At 50.7% G+C, this 25,549-nt stretch overlaps 1 protein-coding gene across 1 annotated transcript in view; it reads right to left on the bottom strand.

The window, feature by feature from the left end:
• Positions 1-25,549, bottom strand: part of KIF26B (kinesin family member 26B) — a 555,398-nt gene that overhangs the window by 5,402 nt on the left and 524,447 nt on the right. The window contains exons 11-13 of the mRNA XM_030936739.1: positions 14,094-14,256; positions 9,683-13,082; positions 264-466 (exon numbers count right to left, since the gene is read on the bottom strand). Coding sequence (XP_030792599.1) covers positions 264-466; positions 9,683-13,082; positions 14,094-14,256 — 3,766 coding nt within the window. The remainder of the gene's footprint in view (positions 1-263; positions 467-9,682; positions 13,083-14,093; positions 14,257-25,549) is intronic.

Raw genomic sequence — 25,549 nt, 5'->3', positions numbered from 1 at the left:
GGCTGGTTAAGATGGGGAGCCTCAAGGAGCCAGAAGAGCCCCCAAGATCATCAGCCCCCACCCCTGGCTTTGGAGCCTTTACAACATTTCAGCAAGAGAAACACGGGGCTCTCTCCAAAGCCTCTGTCCAAAGGCCCTTTGCTGGGACAGAAGCCCCCTTCCCACCCCCCATGCCAGAAGCCTGCTGGGAAGCCTGGGTCTGAGCAGTCTTCCTCAGGGCCCTGCCTGGGCCAGCGTATGGGTGGTGGAGGAGGCTGCCTCACCTTGCTGGCGCCTCCTCGTCGCCGCTGCAGGCGCTCCACGTCATCGATTTCATAGACTTTAATCTCAAAGGGTTCCCCAAGGCCCCGCTGGCTGCTCCGCAGGGGGCCGTCCACCCAGCGGACGCCTGTGCTGTTGGTGGGTTTTCTCACAGGGGAAGAGGTGTCCAGGGATAGTGCTGGGATAAGCCTCCGTCTCTGAGAACCTGAGGAGGGGATTAAGCCCAAAGAGTTAGTCTTTCTGAATTTCAATTTCTTTTTCTTTTTTTTTGGAGATAGGGTCTTGCTCTGTTGCCCAGGCTGGAGTGCAGTGGTGCGATCATAGCTCACTGCAGCCTTGAATTCCTGGACTCAAGCAATTGTCCTGTCTCAGCCTCCTAGGTAGTTGGGACCACAGGTGACACCACCACACCCAGCTATTTTTTTTTTTTTTTTTTTTTGTAGAGATGATGGCTTACCATATTGCCCAGGCTGGTCTCGAACTCCTGGCCTCAAGTGATTCTCCCACCTTAGTCTCCCAAAGTGCTGGGATTACCGGTGTGAGCCACTACACCCAGCCTGAATTCAATCTTTTAAATATTTTTTGGATGTAACAGATGAGGTCATAACAAGCACCCCAGGATCTGAGGCAGGGCTAAACACTCCCACTTCCCACCTCCCACCTCCACCTTTCCTCCCCTAAACCGACACTTGGGCTTTAGCTCAGCCAACTCCCAGGGCAATCTTTAGAACTGCCTCCTAGTTTCCGCCTGTAAAACATGCAGCTTAGACCCGTGAGCCGCACCGGCACATCCTCAGCATGGATGGGTCAAAAGGTCCGAGCATTTGATGTCATTACAGGAGTTCCAGAAAACACCGTTGATTTGCTTATAACAGCAGCAGCAGCACTGACATGCACCGGTTACGTGCCAGGTACTATTTCACATGCATCACACATTGTGACAAGCACTGCTAGTTCTCTCCCAGTATCTATTCTCTTTCTTTCTCAGCAGAAGAGACCCTGGGTATTAGTGAAACACAAGGCTCCCAGAATGGAGACTAAACTCTTGCATGGTACAGGGGACTGCAGTTTTGATGAACAAATGTCAGTTGAAGCATGTCTCCTCCAGAAGACAACAAGGAACGCTCACTACTGTGTTAATTTTCTCTATGAAGTGAACTCAGGGATCTGAGCTCCTTTTGCTTCATATTAAATCTCACTTTTTTTGACAGGGAGTCTCACTTTGTCGCCCAGGCGGGAGTGCAGTGGCATGATCTCGGCTCACTGCAACCTCTGCCTGCTGGGTTCAATCAGTTCTCCCGCCTCTGCCTCCCGAGTAGCTGGGATTACAGGTGCCTGCCACCACGTCCCACTAATTTTTTGTATTTTTAGTAGAGACAGGGTCTCACCGTGTTGGCCAGGATGGTCTCAAACTCCTGGTCTCAAGTGATCTGCTTGCCTCAGCCTCCCAAAGTGCTGGGATTACAGGCGTGAGCCACCGCACCCGGCCAAAACCTCACTTTTTAGAGCCCAGATTTGATCTTACATATACACATACACAATCACATTTAGTTTCCAACAAAGTGCAGGCCCCAACTAATGAAACTAAGCAACACTGACTACTGGAATAAAGCAACTGTCTGTCTCCTTAGTGTCTGAGACACTTACCCTGGGAAGTGACCAGATCAGAGTTTTGGGTTTTTTATTTTAAATCAGTCTGATCAAGCTAGCTGACTGTTGGCAAACTGTTTAGCTTTTGTGTGCCTCAACTCTAGCTTCTGTCCCATGGAAGGAACCTGTGAAATGGCTGGTGGGTAACAAATTAACCCCAAACCCAGTGGCGAAAACAGCAAACATTTCTCTCACATATTCCTGTGGTTGGGAATCGGGGAGTAGTTTTTGCCAGGTGGTTCTCAGGTTCTCAGGGCCTCTCAGGAGTCAGCTGGGGCCGCACACTCATCCGAAGGCTTGACTGAGGCTGAAGCTTCCATTTCTAAGCTCGCTCATGTCATCATGGCAGGAGGCTTTCGTTCACTGCCACGCGGGCCTCTCCTGCACGGGATTGTTTGTGACATGGCAGCTGGCAGGAGGCTTTCGTTCACTGCCACGCGGGCCTCTCCTGCACGGGACTGTTTGTGACATGGCAGCTGGCAGGAGGCTTTGGTTCACTGCCACGCGGGCCTCTCCTGCACGGGACTGTTTGTGACATGGTGGGAGGCTTTCGTTCACTGCCACGCGGGCCTCTCCTGCACGGGACTGTTTGTGACATGGCAGCTGGCTTCCCCCAGAGGGAATGACCCAAGAGAGCAAGAGGGGCACCCAGCACAGAAGCTGCAGTGTCTTGTATAACCTACTTTTGAAAGTGACATACCATCACTCTGCCTTATCCCACTCAACACAGAGACCAACTCTGATAAATACAGGAGGGTGTGAAGGCAGAGACCATGGGGGCCATCTTGGAGCCTGGCTACCATGGATGGGATGTGATCAGATGGGAAAATGTCTTGGACAAGGGCCACCCTCCATCTCCTGCCAACACCCATGCCAGGGCACTGTGAGATGGGAGTAGAGAAAGTAAAAACACCTGGAGAGTGACATTTCCCTGGGCTACAACAGCTTCATAGAAATACCCTGGCAGGTATCTAATTCCCAATGCCTCCTTTCCATGCCATCCAGCAACCTGGAACTTCCTCACCACATCAATCCCTCCCAAGGTGGGAAGTGAGTGCCCACTGTCAGGTTAGGTGTGGTTTGGGGGCTAGGAATACCTTCTTCCTGCACACGAATGAACACGTGTCTTGGATTTTTGTAAACTTCTGAATTTAGGTACCAGAACATCAGCCCCGTGAATGGACTGATTCCAGCTGAGGCTCCCTCTCCCCGCGCCTGTCTCCCTCCGGAGGTGCATGTGAGCCTCACTTAGGTGATGATGAGGGTAAGCCAAGTACTGGGGCAGGGGTAATGTGGTCAGGCTGAGGAAATGGAGGGAAGTGGCCTGAAGGAAGTTCAGGGGCAGAGTGGTGCCCTCACATTACTGGAAAGGGCACAGGAAGCGATGGTACTGATATGCCATCCCTGGGCAAAGACCGACCCAAGGACCTTAGTCTGGGACCCCATATAAATAAGGGTTCTTAGATTTTCTGCATGCTCCAGCATCTCCACCTTTCAAGCAGATGCCCAGCTTTCTGCCAGGCCCAGTCTCTGCCAGGGATCCCCTCCTTCCAGGCTGTGAGTGGGGTCAGGTCACCATCAGCTCTAAGAAAGGTATAGGGGGAGCCTCACCCTGGCGAGAGTCGTGTGGCGCCCCACTGGATGCCGCCTGTCTGATCGGGGAGCACACAGCCAGGGCCAGCCTCCTGCTGGTGCGGGTGGGCTGGGCTCCCTCCTGCTCCTCCACCCTCCCTGCTCATCAGCATTCGGTCCAGGCATGTACAAGTGCAGCGTATTCAAAGCACTTAGGCTGATACCTGCCAGCATCCATTTACCGCATGAAATGGTCCAGATCTGACCTGAGAAAGTCAACACTGATACTTCAAGGAAACTTCCAACCAGGACCTCTCCCACTAGCAGAGGCTGAGCCCACCCCTCGCCCCTCCCATTCCAGGCCTGGCCGACAGCGGCATGCAGTAAGAGGGGTCGCAGACCCATCCCAGTCCATCTTCCTGGATCACCTACAGTGCTGACAGCCCACGTGAGAAGCTGACATTGGGTCTTCTACTCTCAACATCCCCGAGTCCAGACAGAAGTCCCCACACGAGTCTGCAGATGCTGCTGCTGAGGTTAAGTGTCGGGAAGCATGGCTGTTCTGAGTGCTGAGGCCTCTCAGCTCTCCCTGGGGAATATGCTTCTGCCCCCAGGAGCCCTCCAGCATAGCTTTCTGCTCCATCACCCACTGTCTGCATTCTGACTCAAAGTGTGGGCACTAGGAAGACCGTGAGTCAAAAAAGCACGAAGCACTAATATTGAAAGGAACTGTAGATATCAGAGCAGAGAGAAAGAGAGTATGAATCAATACATGTGATTTTATTGACCAGCAAGGAGCCAGCTCCATGATGAAGATGATGAAGAATGATGCTGGTGGTATGGCCGCCTGTCATGTTTTAGCTGAAAAGGCAAACGGCTCACGTGCTAGGGATGAGAAAGAGGCAGGTTCCCCAGCGCCACAAACTCTCCTCGATGCTGGGCGTGGGCTTCCTCCCATGTTCTCTGAGATTCTGAACCCTGCACCCCGGACCACAGTGCCACCTCACAGCACCACTGCCACCTACTCTCCTCGGGGTTCTCATCGAAAGAGCTTCCTTGGTGTCTGAGAGAATCAATGACTTTCCTCCTTTTTCCCCAACTGTGTATTCAAAAAGGCTCTCATTCTGAACCTACTCTCAACTGGCTCTAGGTTGGTTCTTTTGGAAACATTCTGGAAATCTGAACTCTGACAGCAAGCGGCTTGCCTTCCTCTGATTTTCATTATGCCAGTGACCACTAAAACCAGGATGTGCCTGAGAACCAAATGAACAGGAGAGGTTGGCAGAGCACACCACGGTGCCCTCAGGCCTTGGTGAGGAGCAATTAGTCACAAATGTTTGTGCAGCACTCTGGGAACTGAACCTGGTAGCTCAATTCACTACAGGTGCAAGTCACAACTCACAAGACAGGCCCATCAGTCAGTAATGCTGACTCAGCACCAAGAGAAAGGCACAGTGTCTGATGCTTAGAATGACAAATAAAGTAGCAGATTAGACTGAGCACTTAAAGCACCATCAGCAGAACAAGATACGAGAAATACACAGAAAAAAAATATGAGCAATTTTTTAGGACTATACCGCCAACCAAGCAACCAGCCCATCAATGAATCAATCAATAATATCCAACAGTAACCAGCACCAGCCCAGTGCTGGGCACCACGCAGGCTGGGTCAAGTGTGGAACAGGCCTTGCTCATGTCCAGGCAGGTCAAGGCCTGGGGCATTCCAGAGCACCGTGCCTCCCTGAGGAGCTTCTCTTCGGGCAGACCCTCCCTCCCTCCAGGGCTTTTCTGGTGCTGAGCCTCCCTGTGGTGGGAATGAATTCAGTTCAGGCCAAGGCACTCATCTACCGGTCAGACTTCCCCATCCAGTCCAAGAAAAGGAAAGCAAGGGAAAGAGTCCGAGGAAGTAACACACCAGGATGAGGGTGAAATGTAAGCGACTGGAGGAAGAAAAGAGAACTGACATAACATATAATGGATGATAGGGGACGGGGGAGTGCAAGGATTGGGGGCTCAGGGTAGGGGCTCGGCTGGTGCAGTTATGGCATCAACTGTGTATCATGGAGCGACACCCTCAGCTGCTGCCATGCACACTGGCCAGGACAGACATTCCCTCCCCACCTGGGCTCATTCTTAGCTCTGGGCTATACACAATTTCATGGTGCTGACCATAGAGGGGCTGGCAAGGAACTGTGGATGGAGCAATGAAAATCCATCAATCAAAGCAACATCATTTCTCTCACCTTATCACTTTGTTGGTCAAGAGCCTGCAATGACTCCCCACTGCCACCTACAATAATATATTGTATCTCCTTATAGAACTATGTAGAATATAGAATAATGTGTACTGTTCTTGTAGTTCCCGGATGTTCCAGGTGTGACTTGATCTGGGCCTATGTTTCCTAGTGTCTTGCTCTACTTGTTGGGACTATCCCCTCCTTGAGTTATTCTCACTGTGTTGCCCACAGGCCAGGCTCTTGCTGCTGGGAGCTTGTGGTCCCATTCCTGCCTCAGCCTCAGTGCCCTGCACCCTCTCTGCCTGTCCCAGTGTAAGCACCTTCCCACACCAAGCTCAATCCCAACGTTTCTCTGCAGCCTTTGCCTTTTGCAGGATCCAGCTTTGTCTAAATGCTCTCTCTACTTGGGTCTTCACTACCCCTCTCAGCATCTGGCAGTGCACCCAGTTCACTGTTCTCTATTCCATGATTTTCACCCTTTCTCTCCAATTAGATTACAAACTTCTTACGGTGGCCTTGTCCCCTGTGCCGGCTGCCTCCACCTCCACCCACAAACCAGAAACTTCCATATCACCAAGCTCTAAGAGCACAGAAGACACCTGGTCAATGTTTAACAGCTGAAAATAAATCCCACCGACTACAGATTGCTCTAAGGAAAAGACCATGACCATCATGATGGTCACCACATGACCATCAATATTATTTAACTTATCTGCATAGTCTCCTATGATGTGGGCAGCACAGAGACCATGACTATTATCTACCAATCCTCTCGTTTTACTTGCATATGAGCAAACTGAAGCTCCAAGAGGACAGTTATTCCCCAAAGGTCACACAGCTCAAGATTCTAAGTCTCCTGCTTTCTAACTGAATTCACGGTCTACGGCCATACCACCCTGAACACGCCCGATCTCGTCTAACTGAATTCACGGCAGCCTGCTGTGGCCGGTGGAACAAGCCCAATCCTGTGCACACGCAGCAGCAGGGACCTCCAAGAATGAGAAGACGAAAATGAACCCTTGTGATGTTTGGTCGTTTCTGCTGCTACATATACTACAAAGGAATCAGAGAGGTCAAGGTTATTTTCCCAATCGTTCTAGTTCATTTTTACTAAGGAAATAAGCCATCTCAGACAAAAGATGTCTCCTCTCTGGTTCCAAACACCTCTCATAATTGTAAACTCTAGCCATCTAGTTAGGAATCTCCTTGGAGGAATTTTATAGCTTCTCTTAAAGAAGTTGCTCTTGATTTATGCTGATCATGTCTGACAGCCACCGTTTCTCTTAATAATAATCATAAATAAGCAAGACAAGGTCACCTAACCTGAAACGAGCACGTCTCCACTGCCACATCCATCATGGAACCTGGATCAACAGCAGCTCATGACAAAGGTCTTCTCTTGGCACTCCAGGTGAAATCCCATTTCTAGCACCTGCCCTGGCATTTTAATTTTACACCGTTTTCCTCCAATAGCCTTACCTAACCAGAGACTCCTAGAGGACAGCATTTACGAAAGCACTTAGCCCAGAGCAAGGGCGTATGTGGAGCCTGCTGCCTGCTCGTCAAGCAGTTATTTTTCTTCCTCTTTACTCCAGTGTAACCGCCAAACCAAAAAATAAAAGTCTTGGAAAAAAAAACCTGTGAAAGCCACGGAAATAATGAAATGGACTGGTAGACGCAAGACACTAAATTTGAGTGCATGAAAGCACTGTGGGATACTGAAACATACGTGGCCATGTGGCCACACAGTCATCTGGACTTTGAAGACCGAGCCTGCGTGGATTAGAATAACAAGTGTTCATTAACCAGGTACTGGGAAGGTCGGCAGATGCTTTCCTGCTTGTTATTTTTACTACCATCCATACGTTTCAAGCCCTTGGCCCTGGCCGTAAGACACAGCAGCCGCTATGTTACATGGAATGGCTCTGCCTTTTCGACTTGTCTTAAATGGGGTTCTGCTCCAAGTGCTGTCTCTGCAATGGAAGGGTGAAGTGAAGCAGAGTCAAAGAGCATCAAAGACTGAAGCATACCCCACCTGGCAAATAATAGACGTCAAGGTACTGACAGCCACGATGATTCCCTACCATGCTTAGAGCCTAACATCCCCATGGCCAAGTTCTGTGATCTGTGATGAGGTGAGCAGATGGGGCTGTCCATATCATAAAACTACATCTGCATACCCACATGGTCCCTTAAGGTGGATTTCTTTGATTCTAGGAAGATGAATGGTTTATAATGTTCACTGACCACAGCCCTTACATTTGGGTTGGAACATTCCAGAGTTTGTGCTCGCCTGTGATGGGAGAACAGGAAGAAACCACCCCATGACTGAGAGAACAAGCCTGTGGGGCAGTTGCTGGAGCAGCAGGAAAGGGGAGACGCTACATCTGTCACTCACCCCATCTTTTACTTCCAAATATGCTGCGGGGGAGACCCTACATCTGTCACTCACCCCATCTTTTACTTCCAGGTATGCTGCGGGCACTGATCCCTGCAGGGACCTGGCTTCTGACAGCGTGTGAAGGGCCTAGTGTTGCACAGAAGAGCAGTGAGAGGGGAGAGGACAGGCCAGGAGGGCAGGAACCCGGCCGCCCTGGCTTCAGCCAAGGCATAGCATTGCATGTGGGGCTCTGCGTAAGTTTCATTTCGTTTTTTTAAAGCCCTTAGACTAAAGAATGAGCAGGGGCAATTTCTTTGGAAGCCACTTAAGAGCAGAGATGGTTCCAGGCAAAATTCTCAAGTAGCTTCAGTTGTTCTTGGTACCTTTTGCCTCTGTCTTTTTCTCTCATTACCATCCTTTCATTTCACCTACCCCAAGACCTCCAGGGCCACCAGCGGTGGCCTGGGTCCTCTTCTCCTTGCCCATCATAACTTACTGTCACGTGCCACCCAGAACTCTAATTAACAAGTTAGTGGGCTTTATATATTAGTTCTTCTGGAGTATGTGCCTTTTGATAGGAGATTCTTAAAAATGGCATAGACTGCCTGGGTGTAGTGGCTCACGCCTGTAATCCCAGGCGTGATTGGGAGGCTGAGATGGGTGAATCACTTGAGGTCAAGAGTTTGAGACCAGCCTGGCCAACATGGTGAAACCTTGTCTCTACTAAAGATAGAAAAAGTAGCCAGACATGGTGGTGCATGCCTGTCATCCCAGCTACTCAGGAGGCTGAAGCAGGAGAATCACTTGAACATGGGAAGCAGAGGTTGCAGTGAGGCAAGATCACACCATCGCACTCCAGCCTGGGCAACAGAGTGAGTCTCTCTCTCTCTCAAAAAAAAAAAAAAAAAGAGAAATGGCAAAGACTGTCTCCAAAATCATGCATTTCAAGCACCATGGTATGTGCAGTGGGGGGGCACGGCAGCCCCTGTGGCAGATGTGCAAACGTGACTGTCCACAAGTATGTTTGGGGTGGAGGTGGAGGAAGGGCCTCAACCATTGCACTTTCAAAGGGACAAACTGTGCATTATCCACATCCCTGAGAGAGGCTGCCAGAGTCTTGGAGGCCACCAACCTCACACAAGCGGCTTCTGAAGCCACTAGGTCATGAGGGTAGGTCCCTCAGCTGATCCCTCAACAGGCGCTAAACAGTCCATAGGATCCTTGGTTGCGGAGCAGAGGGGCACGGGGTGAGGGAACGGAAGGCAGAAGAGCCAGGCTTCCCCGTAGCGAGCAGGTGCGGGTCATGCTGCTGTGTGCATCAGCGCCCCCGCCTTTCCACCCTGCCCAGCACCCAGGGATTCACGGTCCTAAGGCTGATGACGGCACTCAGCAGGGCAGTTTCTCACAGAGGGACCCTCCGCGGTGATGTCCTGGTGGAGCCCTGCAGGGTGCCGGGCCGTGGGAAAGGAGAGGCCAGGCCCGGGCACCCTCTCCCCACGGGCACGGGACCGCCTGGCCGTGGGGTTCGGGCAGCTCGCCCACCCGCCTCCTGCCTCACCCGCGTCGCTGTGCCCCCGCCTACCTGGATTGGAACGTTTCTTCGGAGCCTTGAGGCTCCGGCACCTGCCGCCCACGGAGCTGCTGTTCTCGCTCGTGGAGTCCTGCGCCGAGGACGCGCTGCCGGTGGCCTCGCTGTCCCGCATCATGCTCTCGTAGCCGCTGCTGCCGCCGCTGTGGTAGAACAGGGCCGTCTTCCCCATGGCCGGCGGGAGCTCCCCGCTCAGCACGCTGCTGTTGTCGCTGCCGTGGCCGCTGCTGCAGCGGTGGGGCCTCCGCGGGGGCGTGATCTTGCTGTAGGGCGACGGGAGCAGGTGCGCGGCCGCGGGCTTGTCCTCAGCCAGGGCCCCCCCGCGCTCCTCGGCCTCGGGCCCGGCCCCGGCCCGCAGCTGCAAGCCCCGGGCGCCCGCGCTGCCCTGTAGCAGCTCCGAGATGCGCCCATTGACGGCCCGCAGAGGCAGCTTGGAGGCCAGGCCTGAGCTCCGGTTCCTGCTCAGGGACTGCGTGGACCAGGACATGGGCTTCCCGCCGGGGGGCTGGCTGGAGCTCTGGCCCACCGCCTGCGGCAGGGACTTGGTGGAGAAGCTGAGGGTTTTGGTGGTGGAGGTGGACAGGCTGCGCGCCTTGGGGCTGGTCAGGAGGAGTTTGCTCACGGCGGAGATCTTGGACTGGCTGGCCTTGGGGGAGGCCCCGGAGCTGGGGGGCGAGGTCCCGGCGCTGCGGCCCAGGCTCCTCCCCGCGCGGGGCATGGTGCTGTCCTTGCCTGCGTGCAGCCGGGAGCTCACGGAGGACAGGCTCTCGGCCCGCTCCAGGGAGAGGCATTCGTAGTGGCTGACCGTCGCCCTGCCCAGGGAGTTGGTTCTGCTGGCCAGCTGCTCCAGCTTGGCACTGAAGAGCCTGCTGCTGCTGCTGGCGTCCTTCGTCTTGCCGCTAGGCTCATCTGGGAGGCCCGCCAGGAAGGCGGCTGGTTGGTTCAGGGGGCTGCTGGTGCCGCTGCTGCTGGCACTGTGCTGAGGGCTGGCCCGGTTCTTCTGGTCCAGGCTGGACTTTCGGACAGGGGGCAAAGGGGGAGTCCCTTTGGGCCGAGCCAGGACACAGTGCTTGGGGGAAGCCACCTTCCTCTCCAGGGTAGCCTTGGAGGGCTGGGTGTCCGAGGCTGCACCCACCCCGTTGGTCTCAGCAGCGCAGTAGTAGAAGAGGCTGTCCAGCTCCTCCTGCCGGCTGGCCTTCTGAAACGCCCTGGGAAGGCTGCTGGACTTGACGCTTTTGTTGGGATGCATGGGGCTCTGGGTGGCCAAACCAGGCAGAGCCATCTCACACCCGTCTACCACCCTCCTGAAGTTGTCAGTGACGGGGGAGGCCGACACCTCCCCGCTGCTGCTGCTGAGCCTGTCGCCCGGGCTGGGCTTTCTGTCCTGCTCCTGCTCAGCTCTGGTCTCCGCGTTCGAGGGGCCCGTGGCAGTCTCATACCTAATCCCTTCTTCACTGGGATGAGCATTCTCTTTTTTTACTTCCTCTTCTCGTTTCAGCCAGGGGTCCTCAAATGTCATCTCTTTCTTGCTACTGTTTTCCTTACTCTCCTGGGACTGGGCTAATGCGGGGTCTGCTTTGGGGGTGGCAGTGGGGGCCTCGGGCTCTTGGACGTTCCGGGGACTCACAGCAATGCAGGGGTAAACTGTGATGTTGGTCTTCATGGGGATGTACCCCTCGCAGCTGCTCAGATTCGCCGTGTTGGAGATGGTGACCATGGCCTTGCCCAGGGTGGATATTTTGCAGCCTTTGATGAGGGTTGCTTTGTTGAAAGAGTCATCTCCCATCTCAGACGGGATGAGCAGGTTGTTGGGGCTGGCCTTGGGCTTCTCTCTGCACACCACAGAGGTGTTCTGGATGCTGCTGACCAACTCCGAGGACGCGGGTTCTGCCATTGCCTCCCCGTGCCCAAAACACGTCTGGGCTATGAAACTGTGGCACGACTGCTCCCCCTCACTGCCCGCACTCATCTCGCTCAGCCAGGAGCTGATGGAAGAGCGTCTGCTCCCTGCCTCCTGGGCCTTCTCATCCAGGCTCATCTTGGGGAGGGGCAAGAACTGTGTGATGCTGACCTCAGAGACAGGGGCCATGCCGGAGTAGCACTCCAGGTCCTCGCTGATGCTGCTGATGATGCTGACGGGCCGCGAGCCCGAGGCCAGGGCCTGCACAGAGCAGTCGCTGTTGAAGCTGATGATGCTGGCGGGGCGGCCGCTGTCCAGGACCCCGCTGATGGTCAGCTCCTCCACCAGCGTGAACACCAGCTCGTCCTCACCGTTCAGCTCCAGCGGCTGCTGCACCGTCACCATCGTGGTGCTCAGGATCTCCTTCTTGGACTCTGGAGGAGTAGCTGCCTGTGGCTCATCATCGACAGGAGTTTCCGGGAACCCTTCGCTCCCAGCAGACATGGATTTTTTCAAAACCTGGGGGCTCATTCCAACCGGGGGTGTACGCACCTCGGGCTGCAGCAAGGACTCACTAGATGCCACGCCAGAATCCTTGCCCGAGGAAGGCAGCGGGGCGGGAGATGGTAGGACCCCCTTCTGGGTGTAGACTTTGCATCTCTGGGAAGGAGAGCCGGGTGGCTTGTACTCCGAGGTCTTGGACAGGCTGGCGATGCCCAGCCTGGGGGAGCCCATGGGCCTGGGCTTGCCTTCCACGAAGCCACAGGAGTTCAGGCTCTCCCGGCTGCTCTGGAGGCTGGGGCTCTGCACGAGCGGAGAGGTGCTCTGCTGGCTGCTGCTGCCTGGGATGCTCCTGGGCGAGGCCGGGCTGGGGCTATGGGCGGGTGCTGTGGTGGGCACAGGTGAGTGACTCCTCTGCATCTTGGAGGCTGGGATTTCTGGGCCTTCTCTCAGCTGACCTTCGGACCCATTATCTTCCTTATCAGACTCAGAGAGTGGGCTTGCCCCAGCTGCTTGGCTTAACGGGGGGCCTCTGCTTGCCTGCTCTGGCCCAGACTGAGCAGGCAGTTCTTCAAAAGAAAACCTGCTGGGCTCCTCGCTGCCGTCGATGCAGTCCAGCCTCTCCTGCAGCTCAGCGAACGTGTTGCACTTCAGGCAGTCCCTTTCTGACTTGCTGGCTGCAGTCTCTCCTCCCTCTGCAGGCCGGCTGTCGCCCCGGGTCTTCTGCAGGGCTGGCACAATAGGGACAAAGTCTGGGGGGCCCTCGTTGTCGGTGAGCTCCTTGTCAGAGAGGGCCGTGCCGTTGGGCCCGATGTAGATGACAGTGTCGCAGGACTGCTCGCTACTGGAGGAGTAGTCGGGGTCGCTGGACAGGTGAGCGATGGGGAAGTCGGGGTCCACCGTGGCCCTGGTGTGGAAGGGTCTCAGCTGGGTGGGCCTGCGCATGCGGCCTTCTTCACAGGAGCTCTCCCCGCCGGAGGAGCTGGATGTGTACTGTGAGAGAGAGCGAGCAGTTAATGTGACTACCCTGTCATGGCAGTTTTCCCGGGAGCCCAGCTGTGTGCGGCAAGTGGTGGAGGCCCCTGACTGGACGCAGGCTGCTGACAGCCACCCTGGTTGATCTCCCGCAAGTGAGCCACTCAGGGGGTGCCATGCCAGCGTGCCCAGTCTCACATCACCGCTGCATTTGGGAAGGGGAAGCCCTGTGTGGCACACTGGGGAAACAGAAGCTGCTCAGGAAAGGAGGTGACCATCCAGGCCCTGCCTCACCAGCTAAGGGCTGCTGGGTCACCAGTGTTTGACACCCTGTGCCATGGAACACTGGTTAGGAAGCACTATTTAAAGATAAAAAAGGTACAAAATGGAGAAGGAGGAAAAAAAGGCCCCCACATCAGCAGCTGCCCCTGCCACTGAGTGGCCGCGATCATGACAGTTTCCTCAAATACTGGTCACCCTGCCACTGTCCTGGCTTGGCCTCCACCTGAGAAAATGAACCCAGTGATTTCTAGCAGACTCAGTATCATCCAGGAACCACTGAATGCCAGGACAAAAGCAGCAGCCAGGGAATGACTCCTGGACATGCAGCAGGGGAGGGGCCCTGAGAACAGGGAGTTGAGAATACTCTGGCGCCAACCCCGTGAAGGACAGTCTCCATCTACAGAGGACCAAGGCAGTGCATGAGAAAAACATTATTTTCCATCCCTCCAGTGTTTTCCTCTTGAGGTAGCAATCCATTTATAATCTCTAAAGCGGACCAGGTGCTTCCGGTCAGGGGTCCAGGCTGGGTGACCAGGGCCAGCACCAGGTGTGGGGAGGGGACATGACTTTGTATCAGCCCCAAGGTTTCCCTGCCCCAAAGTGGACCCTGAGCCACGTGCTGTCAGCTCCAAGTCGCATCTCCTGATGCTGAGAGATTGGCAACGTTGATTTGGCTTTTTCTGACTCCGTTCCAGGGCACAGCTCCAAAGATTCCCTCATCCACCACACCCCGCTGTGACTCCTTACCTTCGTCTTCTTTTTCTTCATCCTCAAGACTCTCGATGCAATCTGGATGGTGGACAGGGTCTCTGCGTAGCTCCCGGCCGCGGCCGAGATGTGTGCGATCATGGTGGTACGGCAGTTCATGTTCCCCAGAGACTCCCGCAGCAACATGGCGAGCTTGCTCTCTCTGCCAAACAAAGTGAATTAGGCTGCATTAGCGGCCATGCTTCCCTGTGGTCCTCAGGGCAGGGCTTCAGGCCTGCACATGGCCATTTTGTTGTGGGTGGTGGTCCCCCCCTTTTTAATGGCATACTAATTAGCATCGTTTTCCAGCATGGGGCTATTTGCAGTTGGCAAGCACTGAGCAAGTGCTTCTAACTCCAAGATGGAATTCACGCAGAGCACCTCCCTTGGCGCTTCTGTCCTGGCTGTGATGGGTGTTCCCGTGCGTGTGTGTCTACGACATTACACATAATGAGGCCTGGGGATAGAAACAAGAGGAGGGGATCTGGAGAAACAGCTCTGTGGCTGGTGACTCGGTATGCTAACTGCACATGTGGCCTTTCTCCAGGGTTCCCACACAAAAAGAGTCTCCCTACCAGGAACCTGCATTGAAGATCTGTGGGTTTTTAATACCTGCACAGTTCCTTTAGCCAAGAAGCTGGCATTGTCCCTTAACTCGCATATTTGCACCTAGTAGCAGGGAAGGAAAAGGCATTCCTATTCCTGAAGACCAGGGGAGAAACAGAGAGAGAGGCCCAGGCAGTCACTTAGTCCACAACAGAAAGCAGCACTTCCTATGGAAAGGCTTCCTCTGGGGACTCTGCTGGTGCTGGGTGGGGCCATTGCCCTGAGTGGTGATAATGAGGCCCTGGGGTTTGCAGGGAGCGTTGCTAAGTCTTTGAACTGACCTGGAGAAATGGCTGTTTTTCTATTCCTATACTTGTCCCAACATTTCTCCTGCCTTGCCTTTAAAGGCCTCTGCTTATTTCATCAACAGCACTCATTCTCTCAACTGCTGCCAAATGTCATTGCATCTCTGGCATGTTCCCTGATCCTGAAGGATAAGCAGCCTACTTCCCATGCCGCGTGCTCCTATTTCGATGCTGTGTCTGCAATGCCACATGAGAGGAATTTGTCCCATGTCCATGTCTCATCATCCAGCCCCTGCAAAGCTCCCTGGAGAGGGACTATCCAGCTCAGCAGACACTGAGGGAGACTCAGGCCACTGTCAGCAGGAGCAGATATCTTACGTGACCTGCTTCTGGCCTCAGGGAGGGAAGACTGTGGGATAAGAGCAATAGCTTTTCCTTCCCATCGGGGACCAATTAAGGTGTGAGTTTGGAGACGCTGGGCTCACTAAGGCTCAGTTCCAGAGCAATGTAAGAATATACCGGGGCTTCCCTTCCAGCAAAATCACCAGTGATGAAAGTGGTGAGGTACAGGGTATAGAGGAGGAGCAAAAGCTGTAAACATTTAAATCCCTTCAAAATGTTGTCTAGCAGAAATTCATGTACAGCACACTCAACGAGGAAGCCAGATCCCATTCCTGGCACACATTCGTTGCAGAGACACTGCACCTGGATGCGTCTTGGGCTCTGTCTTAAATATGGGCAGTGGAGGGTGAGTTCTGCTCGGCTGGGTTGTGATCATACACAGTCAGGTCTTACATGAGTAGTGGAGGGTGAGTTCTGCTCAGCTGGGTTGTGATCATACAGTCAGGTCTTACATGAGTAGTGGAGGGTGAGTTCTGCTCGGCTGGGTTGTGATCATACACAGTCAGGTCTTACATGAGTAGTGGAGGGTGAGTTCTGCTTGGCTGGGTTGTGATCATACAGTCAGGTCTTACATGAGTAGTGGGGGGTGAGTTCTGCTTGGTTGGGTTGTGATCATACAGTCAGGTCTTACATGAGTAGTGGAGGGCGAGTTCTGATCGGTTGGGTTGTGATACAGTCAGGTCTTACATGAGTAGTGCGGGGTGAGTTCTGCTCGGTTGGGTTGTGATCATACAGTCAGGTCTTACATGAGTAGTGGAGGGTGAGTTCTGCTCGGTTAGGTTGTGTTCATACAGTCAGATCTTACATGAGTAGTGAAGGGTGAGTTCTGCTCGATTGGGTTGTGTTCATACCCATATAGAGTCACATCTTGTTATTCATGGTAGCTGTGTTCTATAAAATATTTGTGAACACTGAATTTGTAAATACTGGGCCATTGTTCTTAGGGGAAATATAGTTTGGTGTAAAAGTAATTATGGTTTTTGTCATTTCAATTACTTTTTTTTTTTCTTTTTTTCCTAAGACGGACTCTTGCTCTGTCACCCAGGCTGGAGTGCAACGGCACGATCTCGGCTCACTGCAACCTCCACCTCCCAGGTTCAGGTGATTCTCCTGCCTCAGCCTCTGGAGTAGCTGGGACTACAGGTGTGTGCCACCATGCCCAGCTAATTTTTTGTATTTTTAGTGGAGACGGAGTTTCACCCATGTTGGCCAGGCTGGTGTCGAACTCCTGACCTCAGGTGATCTGCCCGCCTCGGCCTCCCAAAGTGCTGGGATTACAGGTATGAGCCACCGCGTCTGGCCAATTTCAATTACTTTTGCACCAACCTAATATATGGTTTAGGTTTCTGTGAACCTCTGATGATAAAAGTTTCTTCAATGGGTCAATACATAACCTTGTTAATAAGATGCTTTGTTTAATATGTTTCTTCAAAATAATGAATTATATTCAGTATTTCTCTAAAATAAAACACTAGCCAAGAAGGGTTTAATACTTTCCTGCCCTTTGGTAACATGATTAAATTTCTTTGGAGTCTAGCCTCACACCAATGCTATCTATTGCATTACACTTTCTCAACATCTGATGAATCCACACATTCAGTCACTTTTTATCTCTTCCATCGCTTCCTCATGTACTATAGGTGTTACCTTAGCAATTTCCAGAGTGGTCCCACATACAGATAGGCTGAAGGCACATCCCCCTGTATCTCCACATGACCCTGTGTAAGTCCCCAAGAAAACATACCAAAGACTGGCCGGGCGCGGTGGCTCACGCCTGTAATCCCAGCACTTTGGGAGGCCAAGGTGGGTGAATCATGAGGTCAGGAGATCGAGACCATCCTGGCTAACATAATGAAACCCCATCTCTACTAAAAATACAAAAAATTAGCCGGGCGTGGTGGTGGGCACCTACAGTTCTAGCTACTCGGGAGGCTGAGGCAGGAGAATGGAGTGAACCCGGGAAGCAGAGCTTGCAGTGAGCCAAGATTGTGCCACTGCACTCCAGCCTGGGTGACAGAGCAAGACTCCGTCTCAAAAAAAGGAAAGGACAGAAAGAAAAGAAAAGAAAAGAAAGAAAACATACCAAAGACCGGATAAAAGGATGTAATGTGGTGACATCAAGCTGGCTGCCCTGTGCACTTCCTCTTCCTTTTTCTGGGTGTGCATATTTTTGATTCGTTAACACGAGACCCCCATGAGCACTGTAGCTCCTGCCTGAAAGAAGCATATCTAACACATAGATTTTCTCCATAAGGCACATCACAGCCTTCTTGTGCTTAGGGACCCTAAATAGGACATCAGCACCATTCTTGGGGGCTGTTTACAGCAAAATCGCCACCAGAGAGCACAAAAATATGAAACCCAGCACTAAGGAGACTGCAAAAAGGACATGTGTGCACGGTATGAGCACCGAGCCTGAGGGCAGACCTTCGCGCCCTCCGTCTCGGCAGGGAACGCATGCATCTGGCAACTCAGTGTCTTCACCCCTCTGCCCCTGTCCGAGAATGACTGTGAAACCACTGTATTGACTTTGGGGTTACAAGTATATTTCAGTGAGTAGGTGAATGTGCAAATACAGAATCTGCAAATGATGAGGACTGCCTGCACTCTGAAGTTCCCCGTCGTCTTGTTAACCCACTGCACGCAGCTGGAGGCACGTCCCCCGGGTCTCCATGTGACATTCCCCAGGACGACAGACCAAAGACAGAACTGAGAGAGAACATGGCGATAGCAAACTGCCTGTCCTGTGTATTTCCGCGACTCCCCACGCGTGACTCAATCATATGGTAAAATGTTTACAGCGATTTTTTTTAAGTCTACATTGTGGAAAGAAGCAGCGCGTTAATGTTGCTTAGCAACCGGCACTTTAGCTCTCCTTGTGGAAAGCAAACCAGTAGAGCTGCTGGTGAGCCCTTCACATGGGCCTCTGCGGACTCTAAAAGATGTCCTTTGGGGAGTAAAACATGGTGTACAGAAAGCCGCAGCTTTCCCAACCCACGATGATCATTTAACTTGGAACAAAGACAACCAAGTAAGGGAGGGTAGGGGACAGAAGAGGCAGGGTACTAAAGGCTGCAAACTGTAGGAGGAACTTGGAGTCTTTGGACGGAAAGAGAAAGGTTCAAAAGAGTTTCCAGGGCAATGGTCAGCACAGACTTAGCCTACTCTTTGCATCAAGTCTGAAAAGAAAAGAGGGAGAAGAGTTCAGGGCCGCTGGCCACCTGCACCCCAGAGCCAGGCGGGAGGGATGGAGGAAGGTGGTGCCTGGAGGGGCCGGGTGGGGAGGCCCTGGCTGTGGAGGACAGGTTGGGCAGGCACAGGAAGGGACTGGGGACACGGTGGACCCGACAGGGGCCTGAGGAAGGACCGCGCTGTTCTTTGAAGTAGCTGTGTTTATGCATACATGTTTCACTTCCCGCCTACACTGACCACACTTGCCTTTGAAAATAACATTTATGCTGGGCACCGTGGTTCACGCCTATAATCCCCACACTTTGGGAGGCTGAGGCCGGCAGATCACCTGAGATCGGGAGTTTGAGACCAGCCTGGCCAACATGGTGAAACCCCATCTCTACCAAAAATGAGTATGGTGGCGGGCGCCTGTAATCCCAGTTACTCAGGAGGCTGAGGCAGGAGAATCACCTGAACCCGGGAGGCAGAGGTTGCAGTGAGCCGAGATTGCACCACTGCACTCCAGCCTGGGTGATAGAGCAAGACCTTGTGTCAAAAACAAAAAACAACAGACTTTTAGAAAAATGTCTTTTTAAAATCAGTTAACACTCTTATTAAACAAGAAAAAGGACAAGAACAACAGGATAATGAACACATTTTAATAAATAATCATTTTGAAAGGCATGAAAGAGCATGTGGCACAGGGGCTGACCAACCAGGGCCTTTCAGGCCCAAGCCAGCACACTGCCTGCTTTTGTAAATAAAGTTTTATTCAAACACAGCCACATCTATTTGTCCACATAGTGTCTGTGGCTACTTTTGTGCTACAGTAAGAGTTGACTGGTTGTTAACAGAGCCTATGTAGCCCACAAAGCCAAAAATGTTTGCTGCCTGGTTCTTTGCATAAGCAGCTTGTTGACCCCTGCTCTAGAGTAAGGATGAAACAGTATCGTCCCAGACACTGAACCACCAAGCAGAGAATGCAGGTGTCTCTTGACTTCCTGATGACACAACAGTCTATTGCTTTGGGCAGCAAAAACGGAAATAGGCACATGAACTATAGGCATGCAGCCAGCCACACACACACGCATGCCCTTTTCTAGAAAAGGGAGAGAGTTTTGTCTTGCTTTTTTTTTTTTCTTTTTTTCTTTTTTGGGATGGAGCTTTGCTCTGTCACCCAGGCTGGAGTTCAGTGGTGCCATCTCAGCTCACTACAACCTCTGCCTCCTGGGTTCAAGCGATTACCCTGCCTCAGCCTCCCGAGTAGCTGCAACTACAGGCATGCGCCACCATGCCCAGCAATCTTTGGTATTTTTTAGTAGAGATGGGATTTCACCATGTTGGCCAGGATGGTCTCAATCTGACCTCGTGATCTGCCCCGCCTTGGCCTCCCAAAGCGCTAGGATTATAGGCGTGAGCCACCGCACCAGGCCTGCCTTGCTTTTTTTTTTTTTTTTTTTTTAACAATACCTTGTTTGAATTTAAGGATGGAGACTACACACACAGAGAATTCTTACATGCATGAGATAGCCAAGATTACAACTAATATTTAAATGCCAAGAGAGCACTGACTGGTACCACTCGCACTCTTAAGGACAGCACACTGAACTACATCGATTCCAGTAACCATCCCACACTCTATCCACTTCACCTGCAATGTGCCAGAATGCATCATAGAGAGATGGAGATGCTGGATGAGGGTCACCAGGTACCAAGCCAGCTCCAAGAGTTCTGATCTCCCAGCCTTAGGCCCCAAACCCCGAGCCCTGCATTCACCCTCTGACCACCAGGAGGTGCTGCAGAGTGAAGAGAAGGAAGCAAGACCAGAGCGGGGATAGAACCACGGCTCTGAAATACATGCTGGTTATTCAAATATCCTCCTCGCCACTGACCCTGCCTCCTTCCTATGTACAGCCAACTATCTGTGAAGATCCTTTTCTTTTGTCCCCTGAAAGGTCACCAGTGACCCTTGGAGACCAGCCTGAGATGCCAGGGACCAGGGTCCCAAGATGCCACCATCCCTGGCCCAATGCTCCTGGCCAAGGTGGGCAGCACCTCCGCAGTTCCTTATCCCTGGTGGGAAAGGCTGTTCTCGAGGGAAACCATCACCAGCTCTGCTGAGGGTAGTTCTGCCCCGATGGGTCTCCTAGGTCTCAAGCAAGCGTCTTCATTATCTCTGACAGTGCTGAGCTGCGCCAGACTGAAACAATACCTCCAAGGGGGAAAGTCACTTTATTTTTATTTTACTTGAGTTGACTTATTTCTAAGGGACTTGATGATCTGGCTGTCCATGCCTGCTTCCTGAACATTCCTACGTTTGAGGCAAGACTTTACACGCCTCCCCTCTGGGCAAGCCATCTGCTCTGCAGAAGTGGCCTTGTCTTGGCAACACTCTCTTCAAGGATGCTAATGCCTTAGGCATGAATTCCTTGCTTTGGGCACTAGAGAAGTACCAGAAGCTTGGTATGGGCTGAGCTATCCCGACGGCATTTTCAAAAGGAAAGGTACGTGAAGTTCAAGTACTTCCTGCTCAATTTCAGATAGATAGTACGCTGTTTGTACTGCAAATGGCATAAGCAGGTCTGTCCTGCAGGATGCTGGGAAGATGACTGCATTAACATTTGTGGGATAGAGAAGCCAAATTCTCAAGTCTTCTGATGAAGGCGACTCTGGTTTGTATAATAAAGTATTGGCAAAAATAGCCGAGTCCAGCATGCATGCTAGAGGTTCTGCAAACACTGTCATTTGGCAGTGTGCCAGACGACCAGTTATCTCATCGAGGAGAGCTTAGAAGAGGACCCTGCAGAGAACCACCATTCTGGCTGAGGGACCAGCCTTTGTGATCCAACCAGCACGCCTATTATGAGGTCATGTCTTGCTTATCCTAAGACTGCTGGTTGGCAGAGGTCTGGAACCATTAAGAGTACATGAGGTTAATCTAATTATTTGCCCATAGATCTCTTTTAGGAGAGACACTATAGAACCCTGAGGTGTAAGTGGCATCATCTGAGATGCCTCTGAGGCAGGATAATGCGTGGGAGAGACATGTTCTTCCCCACATTATCCTGGTCATTTGGAGCTGGCACCCTGATGGCTCTGGAACGTTGGTGGCTGTGCCCAGTTGACAGGCAGGAGAGAAGTGATGGTTCCTCATGGGGCTGCTATTCCTGGTGAAGCAGCAGTTGTTTCCAGGAGGACACGTGTGATGAGCATTCATGAGAGCCCTCAGGGACATCGGAAAATACTGGAGAGAAAGAGTTTGCACCAAGTGGAGGTTTTACGTTGCAAGTATGGGCTGGAGCCAACAAGTCTCGGTTATGACTTTAATAGTTACCACTGTACATAGAGGAGGATGAAGTCTGGATGAAATTCGGGCCACATGAATCCACTGGATCCTAGATACCAGCATTCTACTTATCTGAATAAGATAAAATTCATGGCAATTCAACCTACTTCTTGAGGAAGACCAGCTGTAGACAGCAAATAGTCTCAATAGAATCTTTTAGGAGAAATATATGATGTAACTCAAATTTATAAGTAACAGGTTTCAAGTTAAAATCCTAACCAATCTGCTTTGATCTCATTGAACAAGACTCGCCTGCAATGACTGAAGTGGATATAAAACATGAGTTCACTTATATGTGTCCCATGAAAACTTTTATTACTCATTTATCATCCCTTCTTATCTAGAACAATGCACATCATCTCTGTGATTACCATGCAGAACTAGTAGAATCTGAATTACTCTGGATATTCTAATTCTTAAGTTCTGCTCAGGAAATGCATATTCATGCCAAGGCCATGGCACTCAGGTATGATATCAGAAATTTTCAAGATAACTCACATAATGACTTATGAAAGAAATAGTCCACTAATTCCAGAATACAATTCTGTCAAGATTGAAAACTCTGTTTAGGGCCACAGAGTATTAAGAGTTGAAAGAATTTGGGAGATTATTGTATTTCCCAATAAAAAGCACTGCCATGGTAACAGGTGCTTTCAGCTTGAATATTTTTAACTTGGGAGAACGTACCATCTCCCAGGACAGCCTGTGTAATATTCTGAATAGTCTTTATTATTAGAAAGCTCTTCCTTCTATTAAACTTAAATCTTCTTTTTAATAACTTCTAACCCATGGGCACTAGCTTTGTTCTCTAGGATTGTATGGGGTAAAAATAATCCCTGTTGCTCACACAGGCCCCTCACACTTGACAAGACAGTTATCATGTGCTTCTATCATGTTACCGAGACAAGGCCACTTCTGCATGGCCATGCTCTTATTAAGAAATGCAGTAATCTCCCAAATTCTTTCAACTCTAATACTCTATGGTCCTAAAAATATTCTGTTGCTTAAGAACATTCCATGTTCCTTCCATTGCTCTTCAGATATTTAGTTCACCATCCAAGCTCACACTAGCTAGCCCCTTTCCACCCTTACAATTTAGCACTTCTCAGGTCAGGCTTGGGTAGTAAAAAATTTGACCTTGCCTAAAGATAGATCTGGCCTTTTCCATGAGCTTCTGGGAGGTAAACTACATCACACTCATTGGGAGTGCCTTTGCTGAAGGTGAGGGTTGGCCACATAAGATCTTAGGGTGGGATGGGCCATACCTGATAGTCTTATGGTCCAAGCTAGTTGCGAGAGAAAGATCAACCATGTGATTTAGGGCAGGGGCTCTGGGGTCACACAGTACCAGTCAACCTGAAGACTGAGTTAGACCACATGGGAAATCAGTCAATCAATGATGCCGGTGTAATGGAACCACAATAACAACTCTGGACATGAGGCTCAGGTGAGCCTCCTAGGTTGGCAGTGCTCCACGCGTACACACGGATGCAGACAAGGTAATGTAATGTGTCCTGAAGACAATGGAAGCGTCCCTTTTGGAACCTTCCTAGATTCTGCCCCATGTGTCTCTTCCTTTGGCTGATTTTAATCTGTATCCTTTCCAACGTAATAAATTGTAGCCATGAGTATTTTCTGTGAATTCTGTGAGTCCCTCTAGTGAGTTACGAGCCTGAGGGTGGTTTTGGGAAACCCTCCAAACATGCAGTTGTGGGAAGTGACAGTGGTCGTGGGTGGCCTCTTTCTGCTAACTTTGTAGGTGGACCCTAATTGCTTGCAGTTGGTGTCAGTAGTCTTGGGCAGACTTGGCAGATTGGGGGCCATGCTCTCAAAGTTTGAAGTTTGGCCGATTCTGAGGAGCTCTTCTCAATAAGAGCCTAAGAACCTTGACTGAAAGAGCTGTGTTTTCATTTTGACTTTTCTTTGCAGTAACTCAGCCAATATGTACGACTGATTAGCTCTAGGTCAGAAAGGAGAAAATCCTATACTTATTTTTATTCAATTTAGCATAATCAGGAGCTAGGAATGTCATCACTTTGATGAAAACCCAAAACAACAACTTAGAAAGTAAATTAGTGGACCTTATAGACAAATAGAAAACAATAGATCCATAAGTTTCCCCTGAATCAATAGACTGCCAAAACTTACATATTCTAATGAAGTTAAAGATGAAACGAAGATGTACCGAAAGGCTCGGTAGCAAGACCCTGTGCACTTCCTAGCATGCAGACTGTTCTTTAATAGATGTGTGCTTATTTGATCCACCTGCAGGATCAGATTAGGAATAATGATGTTTATATCATTACTGCAATTTAGAATGCAAATACGACTCCGACATGTTTCACACTGTCTGAAGTTTCACTTCCTTTTAAATTGTATTTGGCCCAAACCATTATCCTGAGTTATCAGTGCTTTGCAGTAGACATTTCCATAGACCTGTCATTTTTTACAGAGCCTTTGCAATGGTTTGTGACCAGCTTTACTTGGGGAGGGATATGGAAACATCTCAGCTATGTTGCATTATAACCATTACACATCTGTTGAGTCAAGATGAGCTCATTGTACTATTTAGAAACTTTGATCTCCTTCCACTTTAAATCATCCTCAGGTTTACGAGCATGTGTTAATCCCAATGCCAGAGATCTCTGCAGCAATGCAAAAGGGACTTAGGCACCGCTGGGTGAGAGAGATGGAGTCAAGAGTCATGTTGTCATAGTAACCCAGAGACTCTCCCTTGATTTTTTCTTACTCTTGTCCTTCCCCAGGGACTTTTCAATAATTCTCAGGAAGAAAGAAACTGCAGAGCCAAGTGGAATTCTTGATATAATGAAATCCTACCCTAGCCTGGTGGCTTCTCTCAGATCTCTCCTCCTGGCTCGCCGCTTCATCATCTCTGAAACTCCTGTGTTGCCTTCGTGATAAACTTGCATTTTTAGAACATTCCTGTGCTTTTCCATGAGTGTGAGTGTTTGTTTCAGGTAAGAAACATACATGAAGTTTATATTTGATGTGGCACTTTGACAGCACCCCTTTCTGTAGTTCAATCTACGATCTCCCTTCAGGGTTGACATTAGAAGTGTGTAGAATCTGGCCTTTGAAAATCTGCAAGTGTATTCAGAGTTCTTTCAAAAAGATGTGTTTACTAAATAAGGCCAGGAAACACCTGGAAGGGTTTTATTTACTATTTTTTACCTTCTCCCTAAGCAAAACCCTAAGATGACAGAGCACAGCGGGGACTGGGTACATTACGGGGCTTTTGTTTTCCAGCTCTGGAAACTCAGGTGAGTCCCTCTAATGTTCTCCAAGTGGTACAAGATGATGCTTTGGGGAAGAAAATATTGGAATTTCTATTTATATTTATTGATCTTTTTCTTTTTAAAAAAAATGGATTTTAGAGATACAATACAGTTTTACCAACCAACTTATTCAGTGACTCTTATCCCTCCACGTTCCTCGGAAAGGCGAAAAGGAGGTTAAATAGGATTAGGCAAAAGGTCTAGGCTTGGTAATTATACTAAATTACAATTATGACTACTTCCAGCCTCCAGAGTTTGGTAGGGCCAATTTTATGCTCTCTATCCAAATAAAATAAATAGACTGTGCAAGTGTGAGCCCCAAGCAGCCGTTGCATTTGTATTCACTGTGCTCTGAGCTTGCGCACATAAAAGGCAGAGAGGTGTAATCTT

Source organism: Rhinopithecus roxellana, chromosome 8, assembly GCF_007565055.1.
Source record: "Rhinopithecus roxellana isolate Shanxi Qingling chromosome 8, ASM756505v1, whole genome shotgun sequence".
Classification (NCBI taxonomy): domain Eukaryota; kingdom Metazoa; phylum Chordata; class Mammalia; order Primates; family Cercopithecidae; genus Rhinopithecus; species Rhinopithecus roxellana.
This window is presented reverse-complemented; position numbering and strand designations above follow the sequence as displayed.